Source organism: Aquarana catesbeiana, linkage group LG13, assembly GCF_042186555.1.
Source record: "Aquarana catesbeiana isolate 2022-GZ linkage group LG13, ASM4218655v1, whole genome shotgun sequence".
In the NCBI taxonomy this organism is placed as follows: domain Eukaryota; kingdom Metazoa; phylum Chordata; class Amphibia; order Anura; family Ranidae; genus Aquarana; species Aquarana catesbeiana.
The window spans coordinates 39,753,534-39,770,116 of NC_133336.1; the positions used below are offsets into that span (position 1 = coordinate 39,753,534).

General features: G+C 44.7%; 1 protein-coding gene across 1 annotated transcript; it reads left to right on the forward strand.

Moving 5' to 3' along the window:
• Positions 1 to 7,209, forward strand: LOC141116849 (ribosome quality control complex subunit NEMF-like). The gene is made up of 3 exons (XM_073609319.1): positions 1 to 183; positions 388 to 456; positions 4,933 to 7,209. The coding sequence occupies exons 1-3, from the start codon at positions 125 to 127 to the stop codon at positions 5,039 to 5,041; spliced, it is 237 nt and encodes a 78-aa protein (XP_073465420.1). The 5' UTR covers positions 1 to 124; the 3' UTR covers positions 5,042 to 7,209.
• Positions 7,210 to 16,583: the final 9,374 nt, after the last annotated feature.

Genomic DNA, 16,583 nt, shown 5'->3' on the forward strand with positions numbered 1-16,583 from the left:
CGCCACTAGATGTCGCACCGTGTTCTGAACGCTCTTACAGAATTGATCCGTGTGGCTCGCCGTGCCATGTGATGCAGGAAGTGTATGGCCGGCTGGAGTGAGTGCACAAGTGGGAGCTGGCAGAATGAAGAACAGATTCAATACCATAGATATCCGGGCTGTCATCTCAGAGCTGCAGGACAGGTGACTACAAGGAGGGCTGTGTGAGCTGCAGGGGGGATGGAACATCAGCCATGGGAGTGGGGAAGCTTCCTCTCCAGCTGTTGGGGGGGCTACAAGTCCCAGCTTACCCTGCCTGAGCTGCAGGTGTGCAGTGCTGATCATTATTATGAATGAGGTCTTATAACTGATCAATAATCCTGTGTGTTGTCTCTCTTCATCCCTCAGTCTGCTGGGCATGCGCGTGTACAATGTCTACGATGTGGATAACAAGACTTACCTCATCCGCCTGCAAAAGTAAGAGGAGACGGATTTCCTGGGATTGGGGTCTAGGATGTCTGTGTGTAATGGTGACTGGCGGTACAAGAAAGCGGGGCCCCATTCACAGGGGCCCTGGGGCCCAGGAACCATTCATAACAAGGAAGAGACCTGGTGTAGTATAAAAGGGGTTTTTAACCGCTTCAGCCCCAGAAATTTTACCCCCTTCCTGACCAGAGCACTTTTTGCGATTCGGCACTGCGTCTCTTTAACTGACAATTGTGCGGTCGTGCGACGTTGTACCCAAACAAAATTGACGTCATTTTTTCCCCACAAATAGAGCTTTCTTTTGGTGGTATTTGATCACCTCTGCGGTTTTTATTTTTTGCGCTATAAGCAAAAAAAAAAAAAGCGATAATTTCGAAAAAAAAAGCAATATTTTTTTACTTTTTGCTATAATAAATATCCCCAAAAATATATAAAAAAAAATTTTTTTCCTAAGTTTAGACCGATATGTATTCTTCTACGTATTTTTGGTAAAAAAAATCGCAATAAGTGTATATTGATTGATTGGTTTGCGCAAAATTTATAGCGTCTACAAAACAGGGGATAGATTTATGGCATTTTTATTATTATTTTTTTTTTAATTAGTAATGGCGGCAATCTGCGATTTTTATCATGAATGCAACATTATCGGACACTTTTGACACTATTTTGGGACCATTGTCATCTATACAGCGATCATTGCTATAAAAATGCACTGATTACTGTGTAAATGACACTGGCAGTGAAGGGGTTAAGTGAGTCCTAGGGAGTGATTCTAACTTTAGGGGGGAGGGGCTTTAACACACAGGACAGTGATCACTGTTTCCGATGACTTTAAATTATAAAGAAAGTCTGAGGACTGACCCCTAACATAAAGCACCTCCATCCCTAATATCAGAGAAAAAACAAATGAACGTCGCCCACGGGACTTTAAATGAGGTGTAAATGGTGATCAAAGGGTAAACAAGTATAAAAGTACAAATATTTTATTGAAAATAACAGCATAATACATAATGGAGCATGAGCATGGGTGAACAGGTTCATAGAACAGCGACATTGCAATGTAATCTTAAACCATAGCCATCATATAATAGTGAAACATATAATACAGGTATGCATAGTACATCTCTAACCCGACGCGTTTCGCGAGCTTTCCTCGCTTCATCAGGGGCTGATGCGCATAACTGCTGTCTGTAAATACAGATAAAGTAATTAGAGTATCGATTATGATAGGGTAAAAGCAAGAAGCCAGACCTGGTCATCCCGTACTTACTTGTAGGACCAAAGCTACAGACACATAACCCAGGCACGGGCAGGCGGAGGGCATCTCCCCCGGGAGCTGAAGGGGCCGAGGACCCAACCAGAGGACCGAGGCCAGGCGTGGGGGGCAGCATGGCAGAATGAGAGAGAGAAAGGGGAGCGTGAACCCAAGTTGATCCCAAAATGCAATGCAGGGCGACTCACTGTATAGGGATATAAGTAAGATAGAAGAGTTTGGAAGTATGAGATGTATATCGTGGCATAAATGCAAGGTATGTAGGTAAACAAGGTCTAAATTAATGTAAATAGTATTGTCGTAGAAATACAAAGTAAGTACTACTTGCATGGTATGCACAAAGTGTCCCGCAGAGCAGAGAGAAAAAGGAGGGTACAAGGTGAAAAGGTGAACGAGAAAGGAGGGAGAGGGGAGGGAAGGAGGGGAAAACAAGGGGAAGTGAAGTGAATAGTATCAGAAAAAGAACAATAAAAGAAAAAGGAAATGAAAAAAGGGGGGGGGGGGGGAAGGGGGAATAGGGCCAGGGGGAAGAAAAGAAAAATTGAGTGAAGTGAAGGGAGGAGAGGCACGGTGAAATAAGGGGCAAAATGATTATTGGTGTGATGAACTGGAAAGGTACTTCTATGTGAAAGAGCAGAATGTGATTAGAGGAGTCAGTCAGAGAACAGCAAGTGGGGATAGGTACGCTTTGAGGTGCAGGTATTTGTATTAGAGTACATAGATAGAGTGCCTACCAGTATAGTGCAGCGTCCCGACTGGGTGTTGGAGACGTAGTGAAGGAAGAATTGCCATACTGTCACCCCCCGCCTTATACCCGGACATCCGCCGAGTTCTCCGCCCCTAACGTCATGCGTCAGGCGGAGCTAAAGGAGATCGCAACGCGCCCGCCGTATAGGGCAGGCACTCGCGATCCACAGCCGCCGCCTGGATGACACATCCCGCCCGTCTCTCTCATTCTGCCATGCTGCCCCCCACGCCTGGCCTCGGTCCTCTGGTTGGGTCCTCGGCTCCTTCAGCTCCCGGGGGAGATGCCCTCCGCCTGCCCGTGCCTGGGTTATGTGTCTGTAGCTTTGGTCCTACAAGTAAGTACGGGATGACCAGGTCTGGCTTCTTGCTTTTACCCTATCATAATCGATACTCTAATTACTTTATCTGTATTTACAGACAGCAGTTATGCGCATCAGCCCCTGATGAAGCGAGGAAAGCTCGCGAAACGCGTCGGGTTAGAGATGTACTATGCATACCTGTATTATATGTTTCACTATTATATGATGGCTATGGTTTAAGATTACATTGCAATGTCGCTGTTCTATGAACCTGTTCACCCATGCTCATGCTCCATTATGTATTATGCTGTTATTTTCAATAAAATATTTGTACTTTTATACTTGTTTACCCTTTGATCACCATTTACACCTCATTTAAAGTCCCGTGGGCGACGTTCATTTGTTTTTTCACTGTTTCCGATGACAGAGAGCTGTGATCACTGCCCTGTCACAAGGCAGAACGGGGAAATGCTTTGTTTACATCTCCCTGTTCTACCTCTCCGTGACATGATCGCGGGCACCCGATGGACCCGCTGTCAGGCGCGCGCAACACCGCTTCTTAAAGGGGACATACCTGAACGCCCTTTTGCCCCCAGTGCCATTCTGCCGATGTACATCAGCATGCGCTGGTCGGCAAGCGATTAAGATAGAGATGGTAAGCAAAACATTTATGTGTATATATATATATATATATATATATATAAAATTATAAATATCTCTGTTCCCTTTTTTATAAATGATCTCATTCCCTCTGTTCTCAGCTGCATAAGAGCTGGGGGGAGGAGAAGCAGCAGCACACTGATCTTCCCAGTGAATAGCTGTGGAGGGGGGGTTGTCAGGAGAAGTCTGATCATTGGAGGAGAGCAGGCTGAGTTCCCATCATAGCTAGAGAACTGACCATGTGTGCTCTCCTGCTTAGTGTGGTCAGTTTTTAATAGGAAAGCAGAGGGACTGGCAGGCACACCAGGGATTTCACATAAAGGAAGCAAAACAAAGAGAACAGGAGACTTTCTCATACAAGTACATTGTACAGCAGCCACATATCAGGATTATGAAATGTTGGGGTAACAAATGCCTTCCATTCTGGGCCAATTCTGACATCTCTCTCATACACGGAACAATTAGTTTTTTTTTTTTCCAGTTAAATTACTTGGAACCCCCAAATATTATATATTTTATAATCAGAGACCTTGGAGATTAAAAATGGTGGGTGTTGCAATTTTTTATGTCACAAGATATTTGCATAGTGGATTATCAATCATCAAACTTTTTAGGAAAAAAATACACTGAGTTTTAGTACATAGAAATACAGTCTAATACTCAGTTGTTTGGTAAAAAATAAAAAAAATGTTCCGTCGAGTAAATAGACACCTAACACGCCATGCTTTAAAATTGTGTATGCCCGTGGAACAGCGCTAAACTATATTACCTAAAAATTTTCATAGGAGACACTTTAAAAGCCTCGACAGGTTACCAATTCAGAGTTACACAGGAGGTTTAAATGTTTTTTGGATTAACTTTATTGCTATCACAAGGGATGAACAACATCCCTTGTGACCGCATGAGCCTTGACAGGTCCTCTTTATGGTAAGGTCTGGGGTCTTTCAGACCCCATATCTCTCCTATGGCCTCCAAAGCCTCCGATCTGAGTTTGGTTTGATCGCCTGTAGAATTAAGATGCTGTTGCTCCCAACGTAGAACTCAACATTTTATCTGGCATAATGCAATGTCCGATAAAAGCAGGAATGTGTATTAAGCCAATTTGTCTCCATACACCTTCTTGGACTGGGTGTTTGCTAGGCGCTGACAGTATGGGGGAGATTTACTACAACTGGAAAGTGTAAAATCTGGTGCAGCTCTACATAGAAACCAATCCGCCTCCAGGTTTTATTGTCAAAGCTTCATTGAACGAGCTGAAGTTAGAAGCTGGTTGCCTACCATGCACAGCCGCTCCACATTCTGAGTGCTCCAGTTTTAGTAAATCTCCCCCATTGTACATGGCACCTTTTCTGTAACCCGTGTGAATGTAACATTACAGAACTACATATACAATTATTTTGCCATGTGTCATTGTATATTTAACTTGCTCTCCAACAATTGTTTTTCTTTGTCGCAGTCCTAATTGGCTGTTTTACTTTTGATTGACAGGCCAGATTCTAAAGCCGTAGTTCTGGTGGAATCCGGGATCAGAATTCACACCACGGAGTTTGAATGGCCCAAGAATATGATGCCATCTGGGTTTGCAATGAAGGTTTAAAGAAAATCAATTACAGTCTCACTCAAAACATTAGACATGCCTCGCTTCGCTCGGCTCTTTTAGATTCCCCCTCTGGGTCCACTTGGATGGTAGGGAAGGAACCTGGACCCAGAGCGCAGGCGCCGTGTACAGCTGATTGTCGATCTTGAGCTTCGACTATCTCCGGCGGCTGTTATTAGTTCGTACTGCGCAGGCGCTGCGCCTGCGCAGTACAGGGGGGGAACTTATCCGCCGAAGGAACTTATTCGGCAAGACACCGGCTCTGTGTGTCCATAAGACCCATGCTCCCTTCTCACTAGCTGTGATTGACAGCAGGGGGAGCCAATGGCTCACGTTGCTGTCTCTGAGCCAGTGAGGAGACAGACAGCCAAGAGAGTCTTGTGCACATCACTAGATCAGGCTCAGGTAAGTAAAAGGAGGGGCTTGTGGGGGAAGCTAAATGCAGAAAGTTTTTTTTACCTTAATGCAGAGAATAGATTAAGGTAAACAGCTTTCTGCCTTTAGAACCACTTTAACTAGATCAGGATCTGGTTTTGTAAGTGTCAGTATTTGTATTAGTTAGTAGCAGTGTCAGGGTTAGTGTGTGTGTGTTTTTTTTCTATGTTAGTTGAACTAGATGGACTTGTGTCTTTTTTTCAACCAGATTAACTATGTAACTACAGTATGTGTCTTAGGTAGGAACTTATATTATAGCGCAACTTTAATTTGGACTATATTATATTTAGTGTCAGTGGGAGAGTTAGTGTCAGTGTCAGTTTGTTTAGGTAGGGCAAAAAAAAAAAAAAAAAGCATACAGTTGTTTCTAATCCCTGCTACAGATACAAAGAACAAAACACGTACATATATGTGGTGTCGGCGCAATTGTCAGGATTAGAATTTGTTTTGTAGGTTTTTTTGGTGGGTCAGTTTTACTAACAAAAATTGCAAAATTGGGTTTGGGTGTTAATAAAGTGTTTGTAAAAGTATATTTTTTTAATTAAAATAACAAACATTTTACACTTACCTGCTATTTGAGCCTCTTCTGGGGTCCCCAGCTGTCCCTCTTGGCTCCTCCTCTTTTTTGTGTACCCACTAGCAAACGGCTTGCGACGGGTGCGCACCTGCAGGCTTGATCCTGAGCCAGGCTGTGTGCGTCTTTTGACACATACAACATGGCTCAGCCCCGCTGCCTGCTCTCTGCTCACAGGATTTGATTGGCAGCAGAGGGAGCCGCTGCAGACGGGCACATCACTGGATTGACAGAGGTCATAGGTAAGTATAAAATGGGGTGATTGGGTGATTCAAACACTGGGACATTTTTTTATCTTAATGCAGGGAATGCATTAAGATAAAAAATTTCCAGACTTTATAATCACTTTAAAACAGAACTAAACTTACTTTTGTTTTAGCGGTACCGCCCCTCAATAGTGCCAGCATCTTCAGCTGTGTGCCGGTCTTCAGTCTTCTTCATGGAACAGCGTGGCGTGATATCACTAGTGCTCATGCACAGGAATCAGCCATTGCAGCACACAGAGACCAGGCCAGTGTTGTAAGCTGAGCTGCACATGTACATTGCATGTCTCTTCTGCAATAAAGAGCCTGGCTGCTCTCTGTTTGTGGCAGTGGAACTTTCGTTCCACTTTAAGGCTTGTTTTGACCTTGGTCATGAAGGGTTTAACCATACCCCTTTAAGCCCCTCCCACTGTTAGCACAATTTGACCACACCCACCATTTATTGCGACGTGCCATGCACATTGCATTGTTGCACTCCTTAGGGTGTCCAGGAGGTTCAACGGATCTTTCAAATTCCTACTTATGTCCCTGACTCTCAGCATATAGAATAGGAACAGTAAGAGCTGTGTACTGAGCCATGTACTGAGATATACACCCAGCATACAGAGGATATGAAGTGATAGTGTCAAATCAAGTAGAAGTCTTGCGAGCAACTAGGGTTTAAATGTACTATCTAGAGCGGGCAGCAAATAACACACTCCCAATATAAATGTGCAAAAGAAATAATATTAAACAAATATGCTGCACTAATGGTCTATATCCAATCACTTAATGTGTCAATCTTATAATCATATAATATAAAATCAGTGCCATTGTTGAATGAATGCAATATTGAATACAATAATAATACTAACATTGAATGCAATAATAATACTAATAAATCTTTTTATAACCGTTCCAAATGTATATATCCAGTGTTTCAGTGCAGTAGGGTGATGTATAAATAGTTGTCAAATAAATGTCAAAATAAAGATGAGGCTTGTTGAATCTTCACAAATCCTCAAAAGGAATAAAAACATGGGATGGGGCGGTTTTGAGCATTTTTCCAAGCGTGTTTGCACCTTTTCAGGTTCGACCAATGTAACTATGAATAACATGCCACTGCTTTTGGTTTAAAAGAAGCTCATGTACCTTCCTGTGACACCCCTCTACCCCTCCCTCACCGTAATCTGGTAACTGAATCTTTGGTAACGCCTGTTGTATTAATGAAGCACTTGCAATTAGTAATAATGACACTAGATGGCAGGACTTTGACGTCATGTAGGTTTCAGGTTCTAGTGTCTCATTTCAAGCAGTCACTGTTGCTTGGTGTGGTGGTGTGCATCTATATTCCCCAGCTATATGGGAGCCTGCGGCTCGAGTCCAGGAGTGCTGGTCTACCCTGTTCTACAGTGGTGATGGAAAGTATTCAGACCCCTGTAAATGTTTCACTCTTTGTTATATTGCAGCCATTTGCTAAAATCATTTACGGTAAGTTCCTTTTTTTTCCTCATTAATGTACACACAGCACCCCATATTGACAGAAAAACACAGAATTGTTGACATTTTTGCAGATTTATTAAAAAAGAAAAACTGAAATATCACATGGTCCTAAGTATTCAGACCCTTTGCTGTGACACTCATATATAGCTACTCAGGTGCTGTCCATTTCTTCTGATCATCCTTGAGATGGTTCTACACCTTCATTTGAGTCCAGCTGTGTTTGATTATACTGATTGGACTAGATTAGGAAAGCCACACACCTGTCTATATAAGACCTTACAGCTCACAGCGCATGTCAGAGCAAATGAGAATCATGAGGTCAAAGGAACTGCCTGAAGAGCTCAGAGACAGAATTGTGGCAAGGCACAGATCTGGCCAAGGTTACAAAAAAATTTCTGATGCACCTAAGGTTCCTAAATGGAAGACGTTTGGGACGACCAAAACCCTTCCTAGAGCTGGCCATCCGGCCAAACTGAGCTATAGGGGGAGAAGAGCCTTGGTGAGAGAGGTAAAGAAGAACCCAAAGATCGCTGTGGCTGAGCTCCAGAGATGCAGTCGGGAGATGGAAGAAAGTTGTAGAAAGTCAACCATCACTCATTCACCATTCACACGGCCATGCCTATCCATTCACCCCTTGGGCATGGGATGCACAGGTGGTTCATTCATCTGCATGCTTGCAGTCCTGTTTATGTCTATTGGGACACACTGGGGTTGATTTACTCAAACTGGAGACTGCAAAATCCCGTGCATCTGTGCATGGTAGCCAATCAGCTTCTAACGTCAGCTTGTTCAATTAAAGTGGTTGTAAACCCTTACAACACAATTTTTGCTACAGGTAAGCCTATAATAAGGCTTACCTGTAGCTACCCAGGATGACTACTAAACCTGCACGGTTCAGGAGATATCCCCTGTATTTGCATGTGTTGACGTCATCGGCACATGCGCATTAAAGCAAACTGAAGCAATAGCAGGTACGTACCATTGCTTCAGTGAGTGTGCCATTACTGGCGGGAGTGACGTCATCACAGCTACGGAGCCCGCAATACCTGAAAGTAACTCCGGGAGCGATGTGAAGGGGAAGGGGCTTTGATCTCAGGTAAGTAATTTATAATGAGCTAGTATGCATAGCATACTAGCTCATTATGCCTTTGTCTTGCAGGGGTTTTTTTTGTTCTAGGGTTTACAACCACTTTATAGAGGAGTTCCAGCCCCCCACCAAAAAATTATAAGTCAGCAGCTACACATACTGTAGCTGCTGACTTTTGCTATTAGGGCACTTGCCTGTCCAGGGATGCCGCTGTGTCATCACCCAAGCCGCCATCTTGGGTAAGGGAAACGGCAGTGAAGTCTTACGGTTTATGGCTGGTTTTCGCATGGATCGCGCTGTGCTTTCTCAATGGGCCGGCTGCGATGAGGGACGAACTTTCGGCTCAGTTTGCCGTGTCAAAGCCAGATACCCCCCAGAAGCTGACTGGTTTCTATGCAGAGCTGAACCAGATTTTGCAACCCCCAGTTTTTAATAAATCAGCCCAAATGGCTGAAAAGACATTTGGGGACATGCACCTGCCCCTTGCACGGCTGTCAAGCTGGAACCTGGGGCTATATCCATGCAGCCACTGTATCTGAATTGCTATGAATAGATGTAAGCACAGATGTGCGGATAGGTACGCCCCTGGGGATGAAGCCTAAGAGCTCATTCACACTGTATGCATTTTTCTGCCCTTTATCAACACCAAGCACTACAAGGGCACAGAGAAAACAATTGTTTTCTCTGTGCCCTGTTCATACTACAAAGCTGGCTTGAGCTGGGTTGAAGTGCATTGCTTATAAAACGCAGACTTGCAGCATTTTTCCCCGCAATGCACCAGAGCTCACATGAAGTCGCCATTCATTGAAGCACCGCATACAAATGAGTGAAGGGCCAGTTCACACCAGGAATCGCACAGGGACAAGCTGAGCATTCCTGTATGATTCACATGCAGTGCGATTTTAACCCATTTATTTTGAATGAGCTGAATCGCACTGGACTGCACATACACTACTTTAAAAACGCACAGCAACCGGATCGCATGGTACTTCTGTAACATGTGATCCGGTGCAGGCAAATGCACTTCAACTCCGAACTGTGTTTGGGTTGTCCTTTACTTAAATGCTTGCCGATCAGTCGGCGTCATTATACTGTGGCAGGTTGGCACGATCCCGCAAACCGTCGCAGCTATACGTCGCATCGCGGGATCGGGATAGCAGGCGCGCGCGGGGGGTGCCGATGCTCGTGGCTGGCGGTTGCGATGACCGCTGGCCACGAGCGATCGCGAGAGGCAGAACAGGGACATGTGTGTGTAAACACACAAATCCCTGTTCTGTGAGGAGTGACAGATCATGAGTTCCTAATAGCTAGGAACCACGATCTGTCATTTCCTCTGGTCCAGGGGTCTTCAAACTACGGCCCTCCAGTTGTTCAGGAACTACAATTCCCATCATGCCTAGTCATGTCTGTCAGTGGCGTAGCGTGGGTTGCCAGCACCCGGGGCAAGGCAAATAATTTGCGCCCCCCTAACCTGCACTCCCCGAGTCCCTTCAAATACAATAGTACTGACCTACCTGATTCCTATACTGACCACTACACTAACCTACTTTATTTCAACACTGACCAACCTGATTCCTTTACTGACCATTACACACTACACTGACCACTATACTATACTGTCCACTACACTAAGAACTACACTGACCACTACACTGTCCACCATACTGTCCACTACACTGTCCACTACACTACACTGACCACTATACTGTCCACTACACTGACCACTATACTACACTGTCCACTACACTGACCACTATATTGTTCACTACGGTGACCACTATACTGTCCACTACGCTATACTATCCAATTTACTGACCACTACACTGTCTACTATACTGACCACTACACTGAGAACTACACTGTCCACTACACTATAATGACGACTATACTACACTGAGAACTACACTACAGTGACCATTACACTGACCACTATACTACACTGACCACTACACCATACTCTCCACTATACTGACCACTTTACTGTCCACTACACTATACTGTCCACTATACTGTCCACTACACTACACTGACCACTACACTACACTGACCACTAAACTGACCACTATACTACACTGTCCACTACAGTGACTACTATACTATACTGTCCACCATACTACACTGACCACTATACTACACTGTCCACTACACTGAGAACTACACTGCACTGACCACTATACTGTCCACTACACTATACTGACCACTATACTATACTGTCCACTACACTGACTACTATACTATACTGTCACTACACTACACTGACCACTATACTACACTGACTACTATACTGTCCACTATACTACACTGACCACTACACTGTCCACTATACTACACTGTCCACTACACTGACCACTACTCTACACTGACCACTACTCTACACTGACCACTATACTACATTGACCACTACACTGTCCACTACACTACACTGACCACTACACTGACTACTATACTACACTGTCCACTATACTACACTGAACACTATACTACACTGTCCACTATACTACACTGTCCACAACACTACACTGACCACTATACTACACTGTCCACTACACTGACCACTATACTAGACTGTCCACTACACTACACTGACCACTATTCTACACTGTCCACTACACTACACTGTCCACTACACTACACTGACCACTATACTACACTGTCCACTACACTGACCACTATACTACACTGTCCACTACACTACACTGTCCACTACACTGAGCACTATACTACACTGTCCACTACACTACACTGTCCACTATACTACACTGACCACTACACTGACTACTATACTATACTGACCACTATACTACACTGACCACTATACTACACTGACCACTATACTACACTGACCACTACACTGACCACTATACTACACTGACCACTATACTACACTGACCACTACACTGACTACTATACTATACTGACCACTATACTGACCACTACACTATACTGACCACTATACTACACTGTACACTATACTGTCCCGCCTACAGTCTTCCTACACTGACACTACATATACGGCGCCTCTCTCTTCTCTCTCCCCCCCCCCTTTATCCATTCCTTACCTTCTTGTCCTGCATCGGTCCGAAGGATAGGAGGAGGAGGAGGCGAAGACAGCGGCCCCGGCGGCTCACACTTTCCAGTGCTTGTCTCCCCCGCGCTCCGGTCGCCGTGTTAATTGTTTCCCGTCGCACTGTGATTGGGCGTATGGGAGTCATGTGTGGAGGCGGGACTCCACGAGTAACTGTGATCGCGGATAGGCCAGCCCCACGCCGCACATGACCCCCATACGCCCAATCACAGGGCGCCAAACAATTAACATGGTGGCCGGAGCGCGGGGGTCACAGGAGATTAAAATTAGGAGGTGGCACGAAATTGCGCCCCCCTAAATGTCGCGCCCAGGGCCACGGCACCCCCCACGCTACGCAACTGATGTCTGTGAATGTCAGAGTTTTAAAATGCCTCATGGGATGTGTAGTTCTGCAACAGCTGGAGGGCCGTAGTTTGAGGATCCCTGCTCTAGTCAGTCCCCTCACCCTACAGTTAGAAACACACCCAGGTAACACAGTTAACCCCTTGATCGCCCCCTAGTGTTAACCCCTTCCCTGCCAGTGACATTTTTACAGTAATCAGTGCATGTTTATAGCACTGATCGCTGTATAAATGCCAATGGTCCCAAAATAGTGTCAAAAGTGTCCGATCTGTCCGCCATAATGTCGCAGTCCCGATAAAAATTGCAGATCACCGCCATTACTAGTGTAAAAAAAAAAAATTGTAAAAATGCTATAAATCTATCCCCTATTTTGTAGACGCTATAACTTTTGCGCAAACCAATCAATATACACTCACTGCGATTTTTTTTTTTTTAACAAAAATATGTAGAAGAATACATATTGGCTTAAACTGAGGAAAAAATTTGCTTTTTTTAAAAAAAAATGGGGATATTTATTATAGCAAAAAGTACAAAATATTGTGTTTTTTTTCCAAATTTTCGCTCTTTTTTTAGTTTATAGCACAAAAAATAAAAACCACAGAGGTGATCAAATACCACCAAAAGAAAGCTCTATTTGTGGGAAAAAAAGGACGTCAATTTTGTTTGGGTGCAACGTCGCACGACCGCGCAATTGTCAGTCGCAGTGCCGAATCGCAAAAAAAGGCCCAGTCATTCAGCAGCCAAATCTTCCGGGGCTGAAGTGGTTAACCACTTGTTTACTGGGCACCCCCCTCCTGCCCAGACCAATTTTCAGCTTTCAGTGCTGTCGCACTTTGAATGACAATTGCGCGGTCATACAACACTGTACCCAAATGACATTTTTATCATTTTTTTCCCACAAATAGAGGTTTCTTTTGGTGGTATTTGATCACCTCTGCGGTTTTTATTGTTTGTTAAAAAAATGTAAAAAGACCGAATTTAAAAAAAATATATATATATATTTTTATATTTTGTTATAAAATTTAGCAAACAGGTAATTTTTCTCCTTCATTGATGTACGCTGATGAGGCTCCACTGGTGGGCACCGATAGGGCGGCACTGGTGGGCACTGATAGGCGGCACTGGTGGGCACTGAGAGGTGACACTGAGAGGTGGCACTGAAGGGCATTGATAGGTGGCATTGGTGGGCACTGGGAAGTGGCACTAATAGGTGGCACTGATAGGTGGCACTGATAGCTGTCAGTGATGGGCACTGATAGGTTACACTGAAAGGCAGCACTGCTAGGTGGCACTGATTGGCACCACTTGTGGGCATTGGCAGGTGGCACTGTGGCAATGGCAGGTGGCACTGGCAAGCACAGAGGAGGAGGCAGATGTGCCTCCTTCCTCTTCGGGACCGATGTCCCTTGAACATAAGCTGGTGATCAGCTTTTTTTTCTCCTCACACTGTCAGCATGAGGAGAAAAAAAAAAACGATTACTGAGCTTTTGTTTACACACGTGATCAGATGTCATTGGCTGACAGCTGATTACATGGTAAGGAGCCGGGTTCGGCCCCTTACTCGGATCGGTGATCACCCGAGTCTCGGTTACTCGGTGATCACAGCGCACGCTGCGCGTGCCCTGCAGGGGGAGCGCGCAAAGGGGAGGACGTCCTATGACGGCCTCCCGGATATTCAGGTCCGCGCTGTGGCCGTCATTCGGCTATAGCGCAGACCTCAAGTGGTTAAAGTATAACTAAAGGAAAAACTTTTTTTTTTTTTTAAGATAGAGGGCAGAGAGATTAGAACACCCAGTAGTGTATTTAGGTTTTGTGCTGCCCTAGACCTGACTAAACTCGTGCACCCCCTAATTTAAATATAACCCACCCCTTGCTGTTTAACCTCCCTGGCGGTTTTCCCGAGTGTGGCTCGGGGTTAAAATTCAGTACCATTAGCGGTAACCCCGAGCCACACTCGGGATCGCATTGCAGGATCCTGGGGCGGCGTTACTTACCTTGTCCCCGGGATCCTGCGATGTCCCCCGCAGTGTCCGAGGGCTCCGTCCTCCTCCGAAGCCTCTCCGTGCCAGGCTCCGTTCCCTGCGAGCGGCGCGACGCACGGGGGCGGAGCCTGGTGGCAAATTCAAAAAAATGTCAAAATCATAACACATACAGTACTGTAATCTTACAGATTACAGTACTGTATGAAATGATTTCACATCCCTTTTGTCCCCAGTGCTTTGGCCCATGCCCTGCATGCAGTTTTATATGATATATACTGTTCTTTCTGCCTGGAAACTGGAGATTGTCCATAGCAACCAAAAAGTGTCCCTTTACGTCAAAAGTGGCTTTAGACCAGCTAGAAAACAGTGATAGTAAATTAGAACACTTGCAGAATTGAGCGATAGTGAACTGTGGGGAAATTTATTTGATTACTATTTTTTTAAATTTTTTTTAATTATTTATTTTTATTTATTATATTATAATTTATGTTTTTGTGTTTCAAACTTTATCATACCCGGGATATCTACTAGACTCTGGTTTGGACAGATTTAAGTGTGTTATTGTTAAGATTTACAGACCTACAATATAAAACGCCAAATTTCCATGCAAAATAATTGTACCGCTTTCAGCACCTAAAATCCGAAATAATCATACCGCCAGGGAGGTTAAGACCTGCCCTGAAATTTTTGAGTGGGGACACTAGTTCTGAGGGCCTGGGGGGAGGGGAGCAAATGGATTTCCCCTAATTTGCATAGATTTCCTCCCACTTCCTGTTTGGCGGCAGGAAGTGAAGGGAAATCTCTGCAATGATACAGGGATGGTAAAAAATAAACTGACAGGGGCTATAACCCTGCCTTACTCTATCCAAAATGAAAAAAAAAAGTGTTGCCTATAGTTCTACAGTGAGGAAGGTCCAGGATGATAATACAGTCAAAATTAGAAGCGCCCCCCCCACCGCCACCCCCCCACAGTTGTGGAAAGCCGGACGCCCGCATAACGGAAGCAGTGCGGCCGCTTTATGGGGGCGCTAGACTAATTTGCCTCTCAGCCCAATCCGCCCCATAAGACTGGCGCTACACTAACAGTGTAGCGCAAGCCTATGGGGACTCTTTCCGTGCTGCCCAGTGGCGTAGCGTGGGTTGCCAGCCCCCGGGGCAAGGCAAATAATTTGCGCCCCCCTAACCTGCACTCCCCGAGTCCCTTCAAATACAATAGTACTGACCTACCTGATTCCTATACTGACCACTACACTAACCTACTTTATTTCAACACTGACCAACCTGATTCCTTTACTGACCATTACACACTACACTGACCACTATACTATACTGTCCACTACACTAAGAACTACACTGACCACTACACTGTCCACCATACTGTCCACTACACTGTCCACTACACTACACTGACCACTATACTGTCCACTACACTGACCACTATACTACACTGTCCACTACACTGACCACTATATTGTTCACTACGGTGACCACTATACTGTCCACTACGCTATACTATCCAATTTACTGACCACTACAGTGTCTACTATACTGACCACTACACTGAGAACTACACTGTCCACTACACTATAATGACGACTATACTACACTGAGAACTACACTACAGTGACCATTACACTGACCACTATACTACACTGACCACTACACCATACTCTCCACTATACTGACCACTTTACTGTCCACTACACTATACTGTCCACTATACCGTCCACTACACTACACTGTCCACTATACTACACTGACCACTAAACTGACCACTATACTACACTGTCCACTACAGTGACTACTATACTATACTGTCCACCATACTACACTGACCACTATACTACACTGTCCACTACACTGAGAACTACACTGCACTGACCACTATACTGTCCACTACACTATACTGACCACTATACTATACTGTCCACTACACTGACTACTATACTATACTGTCACTACACTACACTGACCACTATACTACACTGACTACTATACTGTCCACTATACTACACTGACCACTACACTGTCCACTACACTACACTGACCACTATACTACACTGTCCACTACACTGACCACTACTCTACACTGACCACTATACTACACTGACCACTACTCTACACTGACCACTATACTACATTGACCACTACACTGTCCACTACACTACACTGACCACTACACTGACTACTATACTACACTGTCCACTATACTACACTGACCACTATACTACACTGTCCACTACACTGACCACTATACTACACTGTCCACTACACTACACTGACCACTATTCT

Excerpts from the sequence above, each read along its gene's own strand:
- LOC141116849 (XM_073609319.1), top strand. The coding sequence starts at position 125 with ATGAAGAACAGATTCAATACCATAGATATCCGGGCTGTCATCTCAGAG. Across the intron at positions 184-387 it reads ATCTCAGAGCTGCAGGACAG|TCTGCTGGGCATGCGCGTGT; the intron begins GTGACTACAAGG and ends TTCATCCCTCAG. Across the intron at positions 457-4,932 it reads TACCTCATCCGCCTGCAAAA|GCCAGATTCTAAAGCCGTAG; the intron begins GTAAGAGGAGAC and ends TTTGATTGACAG.